Raw genomic sequence first — 19,662 nt, forward strand, 5'->3', positions numbered from 1 at the left:
AAATGTATATGTTTTATTTTTACTGACTGAGTAGTGCCTGCTGCTTTTTGCACCCATGTTTTATCTTCTGGCCTGATCCGCCGCTTGCTATGGCACTCCGGGTATGTTTAGGTTACAACTGCTGTTAATGTGTATCTTACTGCACGATCTGGAGTATTTGACCGTGTACCGGTACACCGCTCTTGATATGCATATACATGTATATACACAGATACACACACATACATACATATGCATATACATGTATACACACAGATACACACACACACAAATACATATGCATATACATGTATACACACACACAAATACATATGCATATACATGTATACACACAGATAAACACACACACATACATATGCATATACATGTATACACACAGATACACACACACATACATATACATGTATACACACAGATACACACACATACATATGCATATACATGTATACACACAGATACACACACACATACATATACATGTATACACACAGATACACACACATACATATGCATATACATGTATTACACACAGATATACACACCACTACATATGCATATACATGTATACACACAGATACACACACACAAAATACATATGCATATACATGTATACACACAGATAAACACACACACATACATATGCATATACATGTATACACACAGATACACACACACATACATATGCATATACATGGATACACACAGATAGACATACACACATACATATGCATATACATGTATACACACAGATACACACACACACATACACATACATATGCATATACATGTATACATACAGATACACACACACACACACATACATATGCATATACATGTATACACAACACATACATATGTATATACATGTATACACACAGATACACACACACACATAAATATGCATATACATGTATACACACAGATACACACACATACATATGCATATACATGTATACACACAGATACACACACACACATACATATGCATATACATGTATACACACAGATACACACACATACATATGCATATACATGTATACACACAGATAGACACACATATGCATATACATGTATACACACACATATATATGCATATACATGTATACACACAGATACACACATACATGCGCACAAATATGCATAGAAATACACACACAAATGCCAGATAAAACATAGAAACACATAAGCTGGGAACCTGTGTTTAAAGGGTCATGAAACCCACATTTTACTTTCATGATTCAGATAGAGCATGTGATTTTAATTAACTTTCCATGTACTTATTTCATTTTGTTCTTTTGGTATCTTTTATTGAAAATGATAAATAGGAAGGCTCAGGAGCTGCTGATTGGTGGCTGTACATATATGCCGCATTTTAGATTGTGTGCCTAAAATAAAGGGGGAGGGTAGGAAAGAGAGACGACAGAGATAGGAGGGAGAGTTGGAGAGAGAAGAGAGTGGTGGGAGAGAGAGGAGGAGAGTGGGGGAAAGATAGAGATAAAGAGAGTGGGGGGGGATAGAGAGGAAGAGAGTGGTGGGGGAGAGAGAGAGTGGAAGAGAGTGGGGTGGGAGGGAGAGAAGAGAGTGGGGGAGAGAGGAATAGAGTGGGGGAAGGAGAGAGAAAAAGAGACTGGGGGAGAGAGAGAGAAAGAGAGTGGGGGAGAGAGAGTAAGAGAGTGAGGAAAGAGAGGGAAGAGAGTGGGGGAGACAGTGAAAGAGAGTGGGGGGTGAGAGAGAAGGGAAGAGTGGGGTAGAAAGAGAGAGGAGGAGAGTGGGGGAGAGAGAGAGGGGAGTGGGAGAGAGGATGAGAAAGAGAGTTTGAAAATATTGATTTGCTGTTCCATTAGTTTCAGTTACTGCACAATAAAGAGAAATCAGATATTTTATTTAAACAAAGTGCATTTTTATTTTGATAAGATGTTTAATTTTTTTTTTTTTTTTTCAAAATAAAGCTTTATTGGTAAAAGATTTGACAAAGTATACATGCACATGACAGCCATTATGACATAGTATCATTTACAATATATGCATTATTCTTAGCTTATCTTCTTTTTTTTTTTATATCGGTTTCCTTTGATAGCGTACTGCTATGTGATTAGAATTTAATCTTTTACTATACATATAAATAACTCTTTCTAAGATCTAAACGATAAACTTTGAAAGAAACAAATGGTATCAGGTAATTTATAAGAAATGGTAACATTCAGCAGACCCTCAGCTTTTACTCATTACATTGCCGAGAGTATCTGGACACCCTGATATTAGCTCTTCTGCAGATGCAGAAGGAGAAAGTCAACCAGGACTAGAAAATTAGTAAAATAGTAGGGAGGAAGTGTGAAGAGACAAGTGAATAACGAATAAGAAAGGGTCGGAAGGGGAGAGCAAGAAGAGAGGAGAAAAAAAAAAAAAAAAGCGGGGGGTGGGGGGAAAGTTTGATATGCCACTACCCAACCGCTATCTGCTGAATCAAATTCCACGGCCCTCCCAGGGTCAGTAGCATCATTTCGTGAGTACAGAGCTTACCAATTCTTAAATAATGATATCTCTCTAACCTCAGTAGCTCACTACACTTTAGCTTTTCCACTCCAACATATTCGGGCAATAATTTGTTTTTTCCAGTATAAAGGGATGAGACCCTTTGCAGCATTCAATATTAAGAGGAGAAGCAGATACCTATCCTCTCCTACAACCTTGGGCAGGTGGTGATATATTAAATAGTTGGGGCTTGGGGGGATAATCACTCCCAGTATTCTGCTCATTTCCCCCAGGGTCGTCTCCCAGTAATTTTTTTAGAAATGGGCATGACCACCAGATATGAATGAGAGTACCTTCCTCACCACATCCTCTCCAGCATCCCCCACCAGTCTGTGGGTATATTTTTTTTGAGTCTTTGGGGGTGAAGATACCATCCTGCTTAATATTTATAATGTGATTCCCTGAATTCTGGCTGAAACCGAAGCCTTCCTCGCCCTCTCAAATATCTTTAACCACTCTTTGTCAGAAACTTCTTGTCTCAGGTCTTCCTGACAGGCCTGTGTGTAAGATGGTAGGGGGGTCCTTGCTACCCAGGACCAAAATTTTTATAATCTGTGTAAATCAGATGTGTTGGGGTGTGTGACATGGTACAAAGCATCTCAAAAGGCGTCCTGCCTCTGGTTAGGGCTTTCTTGTTCTTATGTGTATTAAAGTAATGTCTAACCTTGCGCCCTCTCTAACCAAGATGAAAAAAGTGCACCATCCCATTCGATTAGCTCTGGTCTAGCTTTCATCCTATCCTGATGGAGGATATTAAGGCATTGCTGCGTCCATTAGGTTGATTACCTTATTTGGGAAATATGGCCCAGTTACTACTCCCATATCAGGTTCTCTCTTATAGGAGTGACAGGGGAGTCAATGGGGTGGACAATCCGGTGTCTTTATTAATTAACTCGTCCCACCCAGTAACACGTTCGTCCAGTAGTGGGTATTTTTGATTATATTTGGTCTGTTAGCAGGGGATATCCACGCTAATGTGCCCGTGTTACCCCTCTGTAAAATTGCATATCCAATTGAATCCAAGGCCTTATGCTGTGAGTTTTGGCACCATTCCACTATTCTTTGGAGTGATATAGCCTTTTGGTAGATCCGCAGATCAGGGACTCCAATGCCCCCCCTCCTCCCTAGGCATGTAAGTAGTTTTTTTCCTTATCCTAGGCCTGCAGCCATTCCATATGTATGACTCCATGGCTGACTGGATTTGGTGCAGATAATGTGAGGCTGTTGCCAAAGGAATAGTCTGGAGGATGTAGAGGACCCTAGGCAGCACATTCATTTTAACCACCCCCACCCTGCCCAACCATGAGATGGTTTTATTCTTCCAATCTGTCATATCTCGTAGCACCTCATCCCTGATACGCTTATAATTGATCTCTGTTAAGTCATTTATTTTCGGTGTGATGGAGATACCTAGATATTTTAAGGTATGGTGTGCAACTTTGATCGGGCAATCTCGGCTGAGAGCCTCGAATTCCCTATGAGGGACGGAGATGTTCAAGATCTCAGATTTGGAGGGGTTAAGCAGGAAATTGGACACACTACCGAATTTGGTGAATTCATCAAGGGCGGCTGAAGAGACCGGGTCGGGTTTCGGTGATCGTTAAGAGTATATCATCCGCGTACATGCGAGTTTGTGTTCCGAGCCTCCACAGAACACTCCCTTTATTTGTGTATGTGCTCTGATTTTGCTAGCCAATACTTCTATCGTAAGGGCAAATAGGAGGGGAGAGAGGGGACAGCCCTGTCCGTGTCCCGTTTATAATAGTGAAGGTGTTAGATAGGGTTCCATTCACCCTAACTTTCGCGTTTGGCGCTGAATACAGGGACACTTGTTCTATTAATAAATTTGGGGCCCAAAACCGAATTTGACCAAAGTTTGTTGCATGAATGACCAATCAATCGTGTCAAACGCTTTTTCAGCGTCGGTTGATACCAAAGCCATTGGGATCTTATTATTATGGGCATGCGAGATTAACTGTATGACTCTTATAGTATTATCCCTAGCCTCACGTCCAGGAATAAATCCAACCTGGTCCGCTTGAGATTAGCTGTGGGAGGAACTTGTTGAGACGATTGGCGATAATCCTGGCCAGAATCTTAATGTCCCGAATTTAGCAGGGATATAGGGACGGTAATTTTCCGGTCTGTCCCTCTGCTTTCCCTGGTTTGGGGATAACAGCTATGTGTGCCTCCAACATGGTATGGGGCAAAAAGTGGGTCTCCGCCAGAGCATGAACATTTTTCAACATCTCTGGAGCCAGAATATCAACAAAGAGCTTATAGTACTTAGCTCCATAGCCGTCCGGCCCCGGGCTCTTACCTGCAGTAAGGTCCTTTATAGCTTGTTTAATCTCTTCTAACGTAAATGGGGACTCAAGAGCTTCAGAGTCTCGATTTTGAGGCTTGGGCAAGTCTGCTTCCAGCAGGTAATGTTTTATCCTCTGTACTTTATCAGACAAAGGGGGATCAAACCATCCTCCTCCGCCCTGTGGTTGAATATTATAGAGGGACTCATAGGATACACCAAGGTTTTCTCGCTATTGACTTCCCATCTTCCTTTGAGACACCCTCCCGGTTTCACCATTTGGTGCACATAATGTTTTGTTCGTTTACGCCGAGATTGCTCTGGCCAGCAACCTACCTGCCTTATCCCCTTGTTCAAAGAAACGCTTCAGAAACAGTGCTTTTTTTTGATAGTCCACTTGAAGGAACTCGAGCAAGGCTGACCTTGCACAGCTAAATCCCCTTGTATTTTCTCGTCTGTGGGGTGCAACTTATGCTCCCGTTCATTGATGTCCACTCTAGACAACAGGGGCAGGTATTGATTTTTCTTTGTTTCATCAGTCTAGCCCTTTGTTTTATCAAGAGACCACGAATTGTACGTTTGTGGGCTTCCCAGATAACTGTATCCTTGAGATTCAGTATTCACATGTTACGGAAGTATTCTACTAAGGCCTTTTCAACCTCCAGCTGAAAGACCTTATCTTCTAATAAAGTGTCGTCCAACTTCCAAATATAGGGGAGTGACAGGCACATCAGGCCATAGGATGGTACAACTGATTGGCGCATGGTCAGACCATGTGATATTGTGAATGTTACTACTTGTCGTTATGGTAAGGCCCTGCAGAGTCTGTAAATAAGTGATCTATTCTTGAATACTTCTTGTGTGGGTGGGAATAGAATGTAAATTTTTTTGTGGTAGGGTGGTGTACACGCCAAATATCATGTAAAGCTAATTCTCTCAATGAGGAGATCATCCGTTTAAGGTTTCTATGGGGGACACTGGAGAGGCCGTTCGAAGTGTCTAATGCTGGGTTTAAAGATGCGTTCAGGTCACCTCCCAAAAACAAAGGCCACACTGCACTTCCAACACTTTATGTGTTATTTTCTGGAGAAAAAGGTGTTGAGCCTGATTGGGGCAATATATATTAGCAAGTGTGACCAGTGTGCCACATAGTGACCCCGTAGAATGATATATCTACCCTCAGGGTCACATATGCCTGTGTGAGCTGGAAAGGGGTTTTGGAATTAATGAGGATACCCACCCCGTTTTGCTTCTTGGGACCTGATGCAAAATAAGCTACAGGATAGTGGTGACTAAACCATTTAGGCTCATGAGCAGCAGAAAAATGAGTTTCCTGTAAAAAGATGACATCCCCCCCTTTTCTATGTAAGTCCTTAACACTATTTGAGCGCTTACCTGGGCTATATAAGACCTTTGACGTTAACAGAAATCAGTTCAGTGGGCTGGTGCCCGGCTGTAGGCCGTAACGATGCCATGCCTACCTGGGGGGGGGGGGGGGGGGGAGAGAGAAAAAAAAAAAGGGGGGGGGGGAAATGGGAGAGGACAAGTGAAGGATTGGAGAGAGGCTAGGAGGAGAAAGAGGAGAAATGTTAGAAGAGAGAGGAGTAAAGAGGAAAGAATAATTCAAGGGGATTAAAGGAAAGAGAAGAATCAAAATAGAAAATCGCCTGAAAGTGCAAAGTAATATAGCTAAGTAGTACAAGACTCATTGCAATTAAGTGAACAACAATTTACAATCCTTGAACTTGTAAAGGCACAAATTCAGACTCGATCAAAGATTCGAGTGCAATCTAAATAACTAAACTTACCAATTAGGGAAAGTGTTCCCTGAGTTCTCACAAGACCTATGGACTTTTTAAACATTAAACATTTAACAAATACATTCTTCAGGTTAAACCTATTAGTCAGTTTTCCCTAAACCCATTATTCCTAACTAAATTATATAAAACAAACTAGCATGAGATGCAGGAATGATCCCTAAGCTTTTGTCAAGTCACACTACTTCTATACAGTGCTCTGACCCCATCATATGTGATAATGTTTCTATATTTAGAGGGTCAGAGTCTAACATTATGTATGAGCTTATGTACTATGCCAAACTCTCTAATGAACCAGACAAAAAGCTATTGTCATGTAACTGCAGAGTGTATCCTGTCTATAAGTTTGTCTATAGCATCCTCCCACCCTATCTTTTGAGAGAGTCCTCTGCTATATCCTGTGCTTCATTCCCAATAAGACAAACCATTAACCATATAAGAACTGATAGCTTAAATGTGTAAAACAATATGCCTAGACATAGAAATTGTCCAAGTCTTAAAGGTAAAGAATCAATGTTAGTGACTTGATATATCCCAAGAGGGACATAGTAATGAGGTTTTGAGACCAAACCTGACTCCGAGTCCAGAGAAGGACATTTCACTTAAAGAACCCTGATTCAACCAGGAAGTTGTTGAATCTCAGCATGCTCTTCATTAGCTTGGTCCCCTGGGGCTCCCGCCCCTTATCGGCGGAGGTAGTATGCGAAGTCCTAAGGCTTGATAAAAGGAAGGCAGGTCTCTATGTTTCTAAAAACATGTGTTGCATTGTTCCTTGTTACAGATGAGACAAGTGGGGAAGCCCCATCTGTAGGGAATCTTTTTGTCCTTCAGCCGTGGGAAGTAATAAAACGGAGGTCACGTCTTTTTCTGTAGGGTAGCAGGACATAAATCAGAATAGACCTGTATTTCGGATCCCCTAAATTCTATTTGCTGTTTTGCTCTGGCCATCCGTAAAATGTCCTCTTTGTCCTTAAAGTGATAATAGTTTTAATATTATGTCCCTGTTTGGCGGTTTAGGACGCAGGGCCAATTGAGCCCTCTCTATCAGAATTTCAGGGCCCCTGCTCAGTATTCTTGAGGTACTTGATTACTGTCCTGTATGTAGGCCTGGATAGCCGGGGTTTCTACCGTTTCCGGGACTCCCCTCAATTTTCCCAAGTCACTATACGGTCCCATTAAAGTATGTACTGTGCTTTCTTGGGCCTGTATGAAGATGGCCTGTAGCTGGAGATCTGAGTTGAGTGCCTCATGTTTCCTCTTCAATTTGAAGAACTCTGTGGTCAACTGCAGCAAATTTCTTTCTTCCAGCTCACCAAACATAGACTTAAAGTCCTTCATAGCCTCCTTTATATCATCCTTGGAAGAGAGGTGTCTCATGTCCTCTTTTGTTAGAAAATTTTGTTGCCCAGCAACAGGCTCAGAACTGTGGACTTGTGCTTTGGCCGCTATGGTGTGTGGATCAGGCCTGGTAGCTGGGGTAGCTGGATCCGCAACAATTAAATAGTTCTCCATCATAGAGGATTGGGTACTTTTTGCAGGTTTAGAATTTCTTTTACTAGTCATCCACTACAGCCCAGATGCAGCCCTTGTCGCCGCTATCAATTGATAATATCAGTATACTATGTAAGAGGCTGCAGTGTGCCCAGGCAGGCTATTAATTTCTTATGTCTAAGGCAGAGGTAGTCTCATGCAGTGGTTATGAAATTATTTTATTTTTAAGGGCTTCTGTGGTACCAAAAAGTAATATAGGGGATATAGTGCTTTATGAAAATAGGAGCCCCCTCGAGCTACACTGGGATTAATCCCCACAGCTTCTCTCTGCTACTCACTAGTACCTTTATTAACTCTGTCGCAGTGAGAGTCAGAAAATCTTCACTGGGCCAGGCTCAGGCTCTAGGCCCAGTGCGGCCTATCTCTGAGGAAGCTGCGTACACTATCAGTGAGGACACAAGTTTCTGCAGTATTATGGGATTTCTTCCCTTTGTCCGTGTAGTAGCTAAGGTGTAGTGTCCCCCACTAGTCTATCTGTGCAGCTACAGGCCCAAGCTATCGCCCTATTTGTGTGTGAGTCGGGGCCGACCTCTCCGGTCAGTGATTTGCAGTTATTCTTTTCTTGTCTGCCCCTCCCGCCGTGGGTACTCACAAAGTCCGGGGCTATCGGGTTTTTGTATCCCTTAGAGGTTTTCTTCACCGCTCCGCTGCTGTTACCCTTCAGTGAACCGAGTGAGTCACCGTCTCGGCTATCGCCACGTCACTTTCTACCGCGGGGCAGCAGCCGAACTTGCAATCCGTTAAAGCGGCTTATCTCCGGCCAGCAACATAAGCAAAGGGGTAAGATGGGGCGACTGATCTCTAGCTTCCGAGCTTTAGAATGTTGCTCCTTTAGTCCTCAGGGTAAGATCTTTAGGCCACAATCAGGCGCGTAGTTCACAGTACACCGGCCCCTTCAAACCGCCACAGAAAAAATGATTTCTTTGTCAAGGGAATCTGTTTAGGACCTCGATTACTACTAATTATAGGGTATAAAGTGATAATTGGGGCATTTGTTTTGTAGTGAGAACAACAGGGACAACGGAGCTTTTTCAGCAGGCAGCCATCTCCATTCGTGGCTTGGCTCTGCCCCCAAGATGTTTAATTTTTAAATTAAATTCTGAAAATAGGCCCACCAAAATCTTCAGCACCAGGCCCACAAAGCCCTTAATCCGGCACTGCTCACAACACGTCGAACCTTGATGCAGATTGGCTGGAGCAGCAGAAGACCACAGGTCTGCCAGGGTGCCACTCCTGTCAGCTAAGAACAGGAAACTGAGGCTACAATTTGCACAGGCTCACCAAAATTGGACAATAGAAGATTAGAAAAACGTTGCCTGGTCTGAGGAGTCTCGATTTCAGCTGCGACATTCAGATGGTAGGGTCAGAATCTGGAGTAAACAACATGAAAGCATGGATCCATCCTGAATTGTATCAACGGTTCAGGCTGGTGGTATAATGGTGTGGGGGATATGTTTTTGGCACACTTTGGGCCCCTTAGTACCAATTGAGCATTGTTTAAACACTATGGCCTACCTGAGTATTGTTGCTGACCATGTCCATCCCTTTATGACTACAGTGTACCCATACTTCCAACAGGATGATACACCATGTCACAAAGCTCAAATCATCTCAAACTGGTTTCTTGAACATGACAATGAGTTCACTGTACTCCAATGGCCTCCACAGTCACCAGATCTCAATCTAATAGAGCACCTTTGTGATGAGGTGGAACGAAAGATTTGCATCATGGATGTGCAGCCGACAAATCTGCAGCAACTGCATGATGCTATTATGTCAATATGGACCAAAATGTCTGAGGAATGTTTCCAACACCTTGTTGAATCTATGCCACAAAGAATTCAGGCAGTTCTGAAGGCAAAGGGGGGGTCCAACCCGTTACAAGGTTACAAGGTGTACCTAATAAAGTGGCTGGTGAGTGTGAGCGTATGCTGTTGGCATTTAGCGATCTTGGGCTCAAGCGCAACCATTTACTTTTAACTTGCAATATGCGCACTATTTAGCGATATTGCGTATTGTGACTCGCGCTAACTTAAGTGTGCTACTTGTAAGCTAGGCCTATGTTTTTAACCCCTGCAAAGGGAAATGGACCACATATTTTGCAAATACTGTATTGCTTTAAATATTTATCAAATGTTTGCAAAAAAGGTACATCAAGAATGATCTGACATTTATACCTAAGCTCAGTGCTTCCTGGTACCTCTCCCTAGATCATTAGGTTAAGGAGAAGTGTAAGGTATAGCTGCAGGGTTTATGCATCTAATTCAGGTCTAATTTGGGTATGTTACTGGTGAGGGTGGGGCGGTGGACTGCAGGAGCCATGCATCTGACGTAATGTCTCTCTTGGCAACAAAGCTAGCTTCATTTATTTGTATTTGATCATTGGTATTTTGCTAATAACAGGAGGCTGTAATTTTAGATTTAAAGTAATGGTAAATTCTAGCATTTATGAAACGCTAGGATTTACCATTGGAACAAAAAAAGGGGACTTTCATTCATGAAGTTTAAAATACTTCATGCTGAAAGCTCCTTTATTTGTTCCAAGTGATTGCCCTCGCTGAGCTGCTAAGGCAGCCCACCGGCAGAACGCTATTTTTGCTTTCTGGCAGAGAGGGGACATTTCCACCTCTTAGCCAATAGCTTTTGGGGAAATCCGGCTTGGTCCCCTTTATTTGTTCCAATGGTAAATCCTAGCGTTTCACAAAAGCTAGGATTTACCATCACTTTAAAGGTATCAGTTTTAGGAGTAATTTCATTCAGTAATTTAGACAAAAGTAGTTGATGCATAGCATAATGACCTGCAGAAGGGACAAATACAGTAAAGGAATTAAAGAAAAAGTATGAATGAATATTTCTTTCATATAGGTGGCGAGAGTCCACGAGCTTGTTACTGATGGGACATACATTCCTACCAGGAAGGGGCAAAGTTTCCCAAACCTCCAATGCCTATAAATACACCTCCCACCTCACTCATACCTCAGTTTTAAAACCTTTGCCTCCTTAAGAAGATGTTGAAGCATGATGTACCTGATTCTTCAGTGAAAGGCGCTTCTAAGCATATTGAAGACCAGTTCCTCTCTAAGTACAGTGTTTTTCTGAGGGATGTGAAGGGAGTATTGCCTGATGATACCATGTTTTCACCTATGGGAAATCTATTCATAAGGCTCTCTGTAAATTCGGTCGCAGGGATTTATCTGCTGCTTCCATTTACAGATCGACATAATACTCCTCTACCATTACCTCTGCTGATATTTTTCCGTACTGGTTTGGCAGTCAGCTACTCGATGATTAGTGGACGAGTGTCTAGGGGTAAGTATGTTTTAAATTTGTATATATAGACAGTCGTAGCCATATTGTGATCACTTTTAATTGTTAAATGTTTATATATTATGTATATACGGCCCTGGGACTGAATATCACTATTACCCTTGCTTTGTACACAGCTGTATTTTGGCATGCTTTATTTTTGCAAGCCAGCTGTAGTAGCCCAATGATTAGCTCAGGTACCTAGCAACCAGACAAGTTTAGAAAAGGAATACCAGCTGCAGGTACTTGTATCTTGATTGTGCCTTCAAAACTAGTCTGAACATGTTCCAAGAGATACTGGTATACCTGCATTAACTATCTGTAAAGCTACTTAAAGGGAGAATAATTTGTGTTTTTGTTTTTCTCTCTCCTTTCCTCAAAATAGCTTTCTTAAAGGGACATGAAACCCAATTTTTTTCTTTCATGATTTAGAAAGAGCGTGCCGTTTTAAACAACTTTCTAATTTACTTCTATTATCTAATTTGCCTCATTCTCTTGATATTCTTAGCTGAAAAGCATATCTATCTAGATAGGCTCAGTAGCTGCTGATTGGTTGCTACACATAGATGCCTCCTGTGATTGGCTCTCCCATGTGCATTGCTCTTTCTTCAACAAAGGATATCTGAAAAATGAAGCAAATTAGATAATAGAAGTAAATTTGAAAGTTGTTTAAAATTGTATTCTCTGTCTAAATCATAAAAGAAAAAATTTGGGTTCAGTGTCCCTTTAAGGTTTTTTTTAGTTCTTATTGCTTTGCTTTGGTTTATGCTATAAGGAGCAGCGAACTCTGTCCCTAAACTTACCCTAGAAAATGAGTCTCCTGAACACGTTTTTTTTTATCATTATTGCTTATGTGCTTATTATAAAATAACTGAAGTACTTTCTTCAACTCATTTTATGTGACTCATGTTTAGATTTACTAAATACATACTGACCAATCTAATGTTTCTTTGGGTATTAAAATAAAAATAAAATCTAGATTGTCTCTTTCCTTTCAAATAAAGGGATCTCTACTATTCCTGAAGATATAAAGAACAGACAACTGACTCCTTTGTTCAAATCAAGGTTCCTATGGTTTACTTTAGGGACCTAATGCCCTTGGAACAAGTCCAAATAGGATAAAAAGTCGGTTCCCACCTCCAAGACTACTATTTCAGTAGCATATGCATATATGCTCCAATACTTTGTGTTCCAGCCTTTAAATACCTCTCCTATTCTAAGCAGTGAAATGTATTATAAGTGCAGCCCCAGATCTAGTAAACCTGCTAGGGGCAGTTTTTAACAGGAGGCTTGGGTTCAGTCTGTCCCACACCTCTGGGTTCAGAACCTTATTCTCAGGGATATTTAAAGATTTTTTTTTAAATCTTTAAATTGTCTCAAAATCCAGGGCCCTTCAATTTTGGCTTTTGTTGATATTTGGCAATAAATTATTCCAATTCAATGCAAGAACAGGGAATGGGGTTTTAATCAAATCTCTTAATTTGTTCCAAAGAAGGAAGACACTTTTTAGACCAATTTTGGATCTTGAACTCTAAACAGTTTGTAAAAAGTCTATCTTTTAGAATTAAACATTCAGAACTATTCTACCTTAAGCAAGGTCAGTTTATGTCTCTATTAGCTGAAAGAATGCTTACCTTCCTAATACAATTTACTAAAAACATTTTGTTTCTGGGATTTGTTTTTTGCTCTTCTGCTATGGTCTAGCTACAAATCTAGCCTACTGCTACACTGCCCGAATACACCCGATCCTTTCTGATCTCAGAAGTTAAGCAGGGCCAGGCCTGGTCAGTACCTGAAAATTAATAATATCAAGGTTCTGGGTAACCTTTTGTCTATAACAGAACTCAAGGTATTGCAGTGCTTTCAAAACACAAATTTGTTACATGAATGATATCTAGGTACTAGCTTAGTCCTTTCCTTTAATAGCAATTCGCACAAAACAATTATTGTTTCTTTAAACAAATTTAGTGTCCATTAATTTTTCTCTAACGGAGTAGAGACGAATAAAATTGCATTAACTTATATGCAACTTTAGTCTCTTTCACTCCCTTCAGTGGCTATGTGAATAGAAGTACTAGGTCTCATAATTTTCATTTGCTCAATTTCACATGAAACCTCTTCAATTGTATATGCTGCGTCAATGACGCAAGGTTTATTTCCAACTATCTCCAAAGATATTTTAGATTCCATTACAAACCAGTGTCTGACTTGTTGGCTAAACCATTAATTTGTTATTCATGAAGCTTCTTACTCCTATCTGATCTGTGATTACCACAGATACAAATTTTCAGGTTAGAGAGCTGTTTTCGGGTCTCTGACAGCACAGGGTTTGGGATCCTCAGAGGTGAGGTTGGCAATCAATATTATAAAACTCTGTGCAATTTTCAGGACCCTTCAAGCTTGGCCTCTGTTAAAAAGGGAGTCTTATCCCCATTTCCAGACAGACAATGTCACAGCAGTAACTTCTGTAAAACATCAAGGGGGAACTCACAGTTCCCTAGCTATAAAAGAAGTATCTCACATACTTTCTTGGGCGGAATACAATTCTGTCCTAATCACTGCAATACATATCCCAGGTGTAGACAATTGGGAAGCGGATTATCTCAGCCAGCAATCTCTACATCCAGGAGAGTGGTCTCTCCACCCAGATGTATTCTATTGAATTGTACCGATGTTGGGTTCTACAGATATAGTTCCCAGGTACCTTTCCAGGTCCAGGACTCCTCAGGTGGAAATAATGGACGCTCTAGCAGTTCCCTGGTCTTACAAGCCTGCTTACATTCCCCCCCCCCCCCCCCTCTGGTTCTTCTTCCAAGATTGATCTCAAAGATCATAATGGAACAATATAACAATCTTATGTGTTTCTAATAGCACCAGCGTGGCCTCACAGGATTTGGTAGGCAGACCTTGTCCGAATGTCCAGTTGTCAGCCTTGGCCTCTTCCTCTAAGACCAGAACTTCTGTCTCATGGCCCGTTCTTCCATTCAGATCTCAAATCTCTAAATTTGATGGCATAGAAATTGAACATTTAGTCCTCATTCACAGAAGTTTCTCTGACTCCGTGATTAAAACTATGATTCAGGCCCGTAAGCCTGTTTCAAGGAAAATATACATATATTATATAAATATATAAATATTTCTTGGTGTTCTACACATGATTATTGCTGTCAATCAGGGCTGTCTTTAACACAGGGCAAAAGGGGCAGCTGCCCAGTGCCCAGCTGACATGCTGACATGCCAAGCTATTGCCATATGCTGTTTTAGATGTGCACTGTGCAGCACTGAATGCAAAGCCCTAACTTGGCATCCAGCCATTCCCACTGCATCAGAAAAGGTCCTACTGGGGTTACCACAGTTACCAGGTAACTGCTCTGGTGGTGGGGATTGTTTCTGGGTAGGGCTGACTGTAGGCGCATGCAGCAGAAAGCTGGAGCGGCAGGCACATGAGGATTTGAGCATCTGTGCAGCTGCATAAACTGCTCTCTTCAGTCTTGAGGCTGTATGACACATCTCACACTGTATCCATGCAGCCTTGGGCAGACAGCATCCAGTCTGCTGGTCCCCTTAGCACTGCTCTTTCTGCTGTGGCCCTAAGATCAACTAACTGAAGTTGGTTAGGGGAACAGTGCTTTGTAGAAAGGTGTCAGTGGCAAGAATAAGTGAGTGCACACACACCCCTCCTCATGCAGCATTGTCTAGTGCAGGGTGAGAGGGAACTTGTTCCTAGCAAAGAAGTGACATGTGCTGCTGTGGCTGATGTATAGTGTCATGCTGATACTTCACACATTAATGTAAGGTTTATTTTTTATAGTTTTTGTTTTCTCTCTGTCTCAGATTTTGGTTTCCCATAGCAGTTCTGCTGTTCCAGACAGTAAACATATTTGTCTGCACCTCCATGCTTCCTCCTCAGTCTTTAACTTGCTTTGCTCCTGTTGGCTGCCCTAAATCTCTTTAACCAGCTAACCTCACACCAGAATCACATTCAAAAGAATATTAAATAAATCCACAGTGGAGGAATTTATATATTTATTTACGTATTAATACTGCTTAGGTACAGCTTCAAATATTGCAATTTATTTCATTTTTTTTTAAATGATTAGCCCAGCAGTGGATGATCCACTGCTGGGCTAATAATTTTAAAAACAATTATAAAATAAATTGATTTAGTTTTTTTTTGGGATGTTGGGGTAGAGAACGAAATTGCAGGGGGCAGGGGGGGGGGGGGCAAGAAATTTTTTGCCCAGGGTCCAGTCAATATTAAAGACGGCCCTGCTGTCAATCCTTTAGAATTCCTAGGATTCTCCAGTTCCTTCAGGATGGTTTGGATAAGGGTTTGTCTGCCAATTCTTTGAAAGGACAAATCTGAACTCTTTTTGTTTTATTTTACAGACCAGAAAAATTGCTAATCTTCCTGATATTCACTGTTTTGTCCAGGCTTTAATTCAAATTAAACCTGTTATTACAATCTATTTCTCCTCCTTGGAGTCTTAGTTTGGCATTAAATACTTTGCATGGTATTGAGCCTATGCATACTTTGGACATCTATTGGCAATCTCTTTTGCTAGAAGAGTTTCTGAATTGTCTGAACCATCTGCTCTCTCTCTTTTGAGTCAAGAAAAAGCAGTTTTGCAGACTTCTTTCACATTTTTGCCTAAAGTTGTGAATTTTAACAAAATTTATATGGAAATTAGTGTTCCTTCCTTGTGTCCTAATCCTAAGAATACTCTTGAAAGGTCTTTGCATTCTTTGGATGTGGTAAGCTTTGAAATATTATGTTGATGCTATTTGTTATTTTTTCTGGTTCTAGAAAAGATCAGAAAGGCTTTCCCATTTCTTTAGCATCTTGGTTGAAACTTCTGATTCACAATGCTTATTTGGAGGCGGGCCAGTCTCCACCTCAGATAATTACAGCTCATTCTACAAGATCAGTTGCCACATCTTGGGTTTTTAAGAATAAAGCTTCAGTTGATCAAATCTGAAAAGCAGCCACTTGGTCTTCTTTGCATACCTTTACTAAATTTTACCATTTTGATGTTTTTGCTTCTTCAGAAGCAGCTTTTGGTAGAAAAGTTCTTCTGACAGCTGTCTCAGTTTGATTCTAGTCCCTATAATTTAAGATTTTTGAATTTCAAAGAAGCTTAATTATTTTTTGGATTTAATTTCTCATCATTTTATCCCTCCCTTTATTATTACTCGTGGACTTCCACAGCTTGGGTATTATATCCCTTCAATAACAAGCTTGTGGACTCTCTCCACCTATATGAAAGAAAACATAATTTATGTAAGAACTTACTATATTCATTTCTTTCATGGTGGTGAAAGTCCACAAGGCTTTTACTCCTTTTTACACCTCACCAACTTGGTTATACTTTGAACTGAGGTATGAGTGAGGTGTATTTATAGGCATTTGAGTATGGGAAACTTTGCCCCCTCCTGGTAGGAATGTATATTGCATCAATAACAAGCTCATGGACTCTCGCCACCATGAAAGAAATTAATTTATCAGGTAAGTTCTAACATAAATTATGTTTATTATGTTTTTTTTTCAATGCCCCAAACACTTATTTTTAAAGGTAATAAAAAGGGATTGAGAACGCCACCTGCCACTGCTGTTGCACATTACTACATATATCATTTTGATCAGGGCATTTTTATTCTTTTTTTTGTCGCCCCCCCCCAGAAAAATTCCTTTGGATTGATGCCCATGGTTAAAACCCTATCTGTCTCAGAAATACTTATGGTTATTCCCAGTGCTGTTTCAAGACATCCTGCTACCTAAATCCAAGAAAGAACTATAGCCCTCAATTCTCCATTTACTGCAACCTAAACCCAGCAGTCTTGAAAACTAAAGTTAAGTAGATTGATGTTTCACATGAGAGCATGCTGAGGCTTTGCAGGCACCCTGTATGAGAGGCACAAGTAGCTTGAATATGTTTTCCTTATGTGCTAACGCTATCAAATGTCACCTGAGTCATGTATTCCCCCTTCGTCCAATTACAAAGCTAGCCCTGTTTTTTCGCTAGAGTCCTTTGGCTCTTGTGTTCTTACGTATGATTTCTCCAACTTCCTTTATAAGTCCCACTTGCTCTTGCTGCCGGCAACCCAGTTTGTTTGACTATTTCATTATTACAGAAAAACAGTTTCCTCTAGATCAGGAATGGGCAGCTTGTGGCTCTCTGAACTGTTTTTTTTTGTGGCCCCTGGTAAAAATAAGAACTAATTATGCACGCCAAAGTTTTTGCGGTTCCATGAAAAAACAACATACAGAGTGTCTCTTGCAACCTTACCTAAATCTTGACCTGTGTCACTAGACATTTTTGGACCTGCATCACTGGACATTTAAAGATATTATGCTTATTTAATAGCTAAAATGTATATGCGTTCCTTAAGGCTTCTAAAATATTGATCTACATTTCCATGTTTTAGGAAGTTTGCCATCACTGCTCTAGATTATAAGTTCACTTTTAAATAGGCTCCACATTATACTTATATCTGCCATATCAATTAATGCAATTTAAATAATAAGATATATATGATGACTTGTGTGCATAGCAACTGTTCTGTGTTGTTTAATCTATTATCAATTTACAAATAAAAGATAAGAATGATAACATAGTTTATCCTCTTCATGCTGTAACCATATACTATTAATATTTATTTATACATATCTTTACAGAAAATTGCAGTGAAAATGATCTGATCGCATTATCTATACTAGATCGGAGATACATACCTTCAAAACTAACCAGTGTGGCTTGGGAAGGATTCTACTTTGTTGGAAATGAAATTAAAATTGTGGAAGCCACGGATCTCTATGGAGCTACAGTTTGGCCTTCTGTATGTATAAGGCTTAAATATCAGTAAATATGTTCATCACATAATATGTGTGTGTGTGTATATATATATATATATGTTTAAAAGGATCCTGTTTAAAAGGATCGCTGTGTCAAAACAGTATTTTTGAAGCAAAAAAACCTGAGAATTTGCATATCTAATTTGCATATCTTACCCACAATTCTCTTGTGCATTGGAAACATTGTATATTAAGAATTTCTGGGGAAAAGCAAGCGGGGATACTTGCCTAGATGTACTAATTTCCTATGCAAATATTTACATTGATTATATATATAGAGAGAGAGAGAGAGAGAGATACACACATAATATATATATATATATATATATATATATATATATATATATATATATATATATATATAATATATATATATATATATATATATATATATATATATATATATATATATATATATATATATATATATATATATATATATACTGTGTATATATATATATATATATATTTGTATCCATACATAACTAGTGTTTCTAAGACAAATATTATACAAATTCGTTACATATAGTGGGTTATCTTCCATGGATCCACATATTACATTGGCAATTTGAATAAAAACACTCAGAATAAACAATAAGACAAACGAACAGGTCACCTGCTATAGTTATCACACAATATGAACCAGACCGGTTATGGTAATTCTAATGTGGTTATTTAAAAACACTCAATTATACAATAAAACAATGTGGTTATTTAAAACACTCAGTTAGACAATAAAACAAACAATCCTATAACAGTGTCACCTGCTATAGTTATCACACAGTATAAACCAGACTGGTTATTTAATGCGGTTATTTAAAAGCACTCCAAAATAGACAATAAGACAAAGGATCGTTAGTTTTATTGTCTTACTGAGTGTTTTAAATAACCACATTGTTTTATTGTATAATTGAGTGTTTTTAAATAATCACATTAGAGTTACCATAAGCGGTCTGGTTCATATTGTGCGATAACTATAGCAGGTGACACTGTTATAGGATTGTTTGTCTTATTGTTTATTCTGAGTGTTTTTATTCAAATTGCCAATGTAATATGTGGATCCATGGAAGATAACCCACTATATGTAACAAATTTGCATAATATTTGTCTTAGAAACACTAGTTGTGTTCAAAAGATTGTTTTAAACTGTTTTTAGAATTGTTCATAAGCAGCCCAATAAGCTGTGCTTTAAGAATTGTTCATAAATTGTTAAAAGCTGTGTCCTGATTTGAATAAACTCTTTATTTTTACCAAGTTGTGAAGGAATTGGTTTCACATTTTGAACCCTGCCGGTCAGC

At 39.7% G+C, this 19,662-nt stretch overlaps 1 protein-coding gene across 1 annotated transcript in view; it reads left to right on the forward strand.

The window, feature by feature from the left end:
* Positions 1–19,662, forward strand: part of LOC128651951 (protein-lysine methyltransferase METTL21E-like) — a 187,814-nt gene that overhangs the window by 66,722 nt on the left and 101,430 nt on the right. The window contains exon 3 of the mRNA XM_053704912.1: positions 18,188–18,348. Coding sequence (XP_053560887.1) covers positions 18,188–18,348 — 161 coding nt within the window. The remainder of the gene's footprint in view (positions 1–18,187; positions 18,349–19,662) is intronic.

This window comes from Bombina bombina, chromosome 3 (genome assembly GCF_027579735.1).
Source record: "Bombina bombina isolate aBomBom1 chromosome 3, aBomBom1.pri, whole genome shotgun sequence".
Lineage (NCBI taxonomy): Eukaryota > Metazoa > Chordata > Amphibia > Anura > Bombinatoridae > Bombina > Bombina bombina.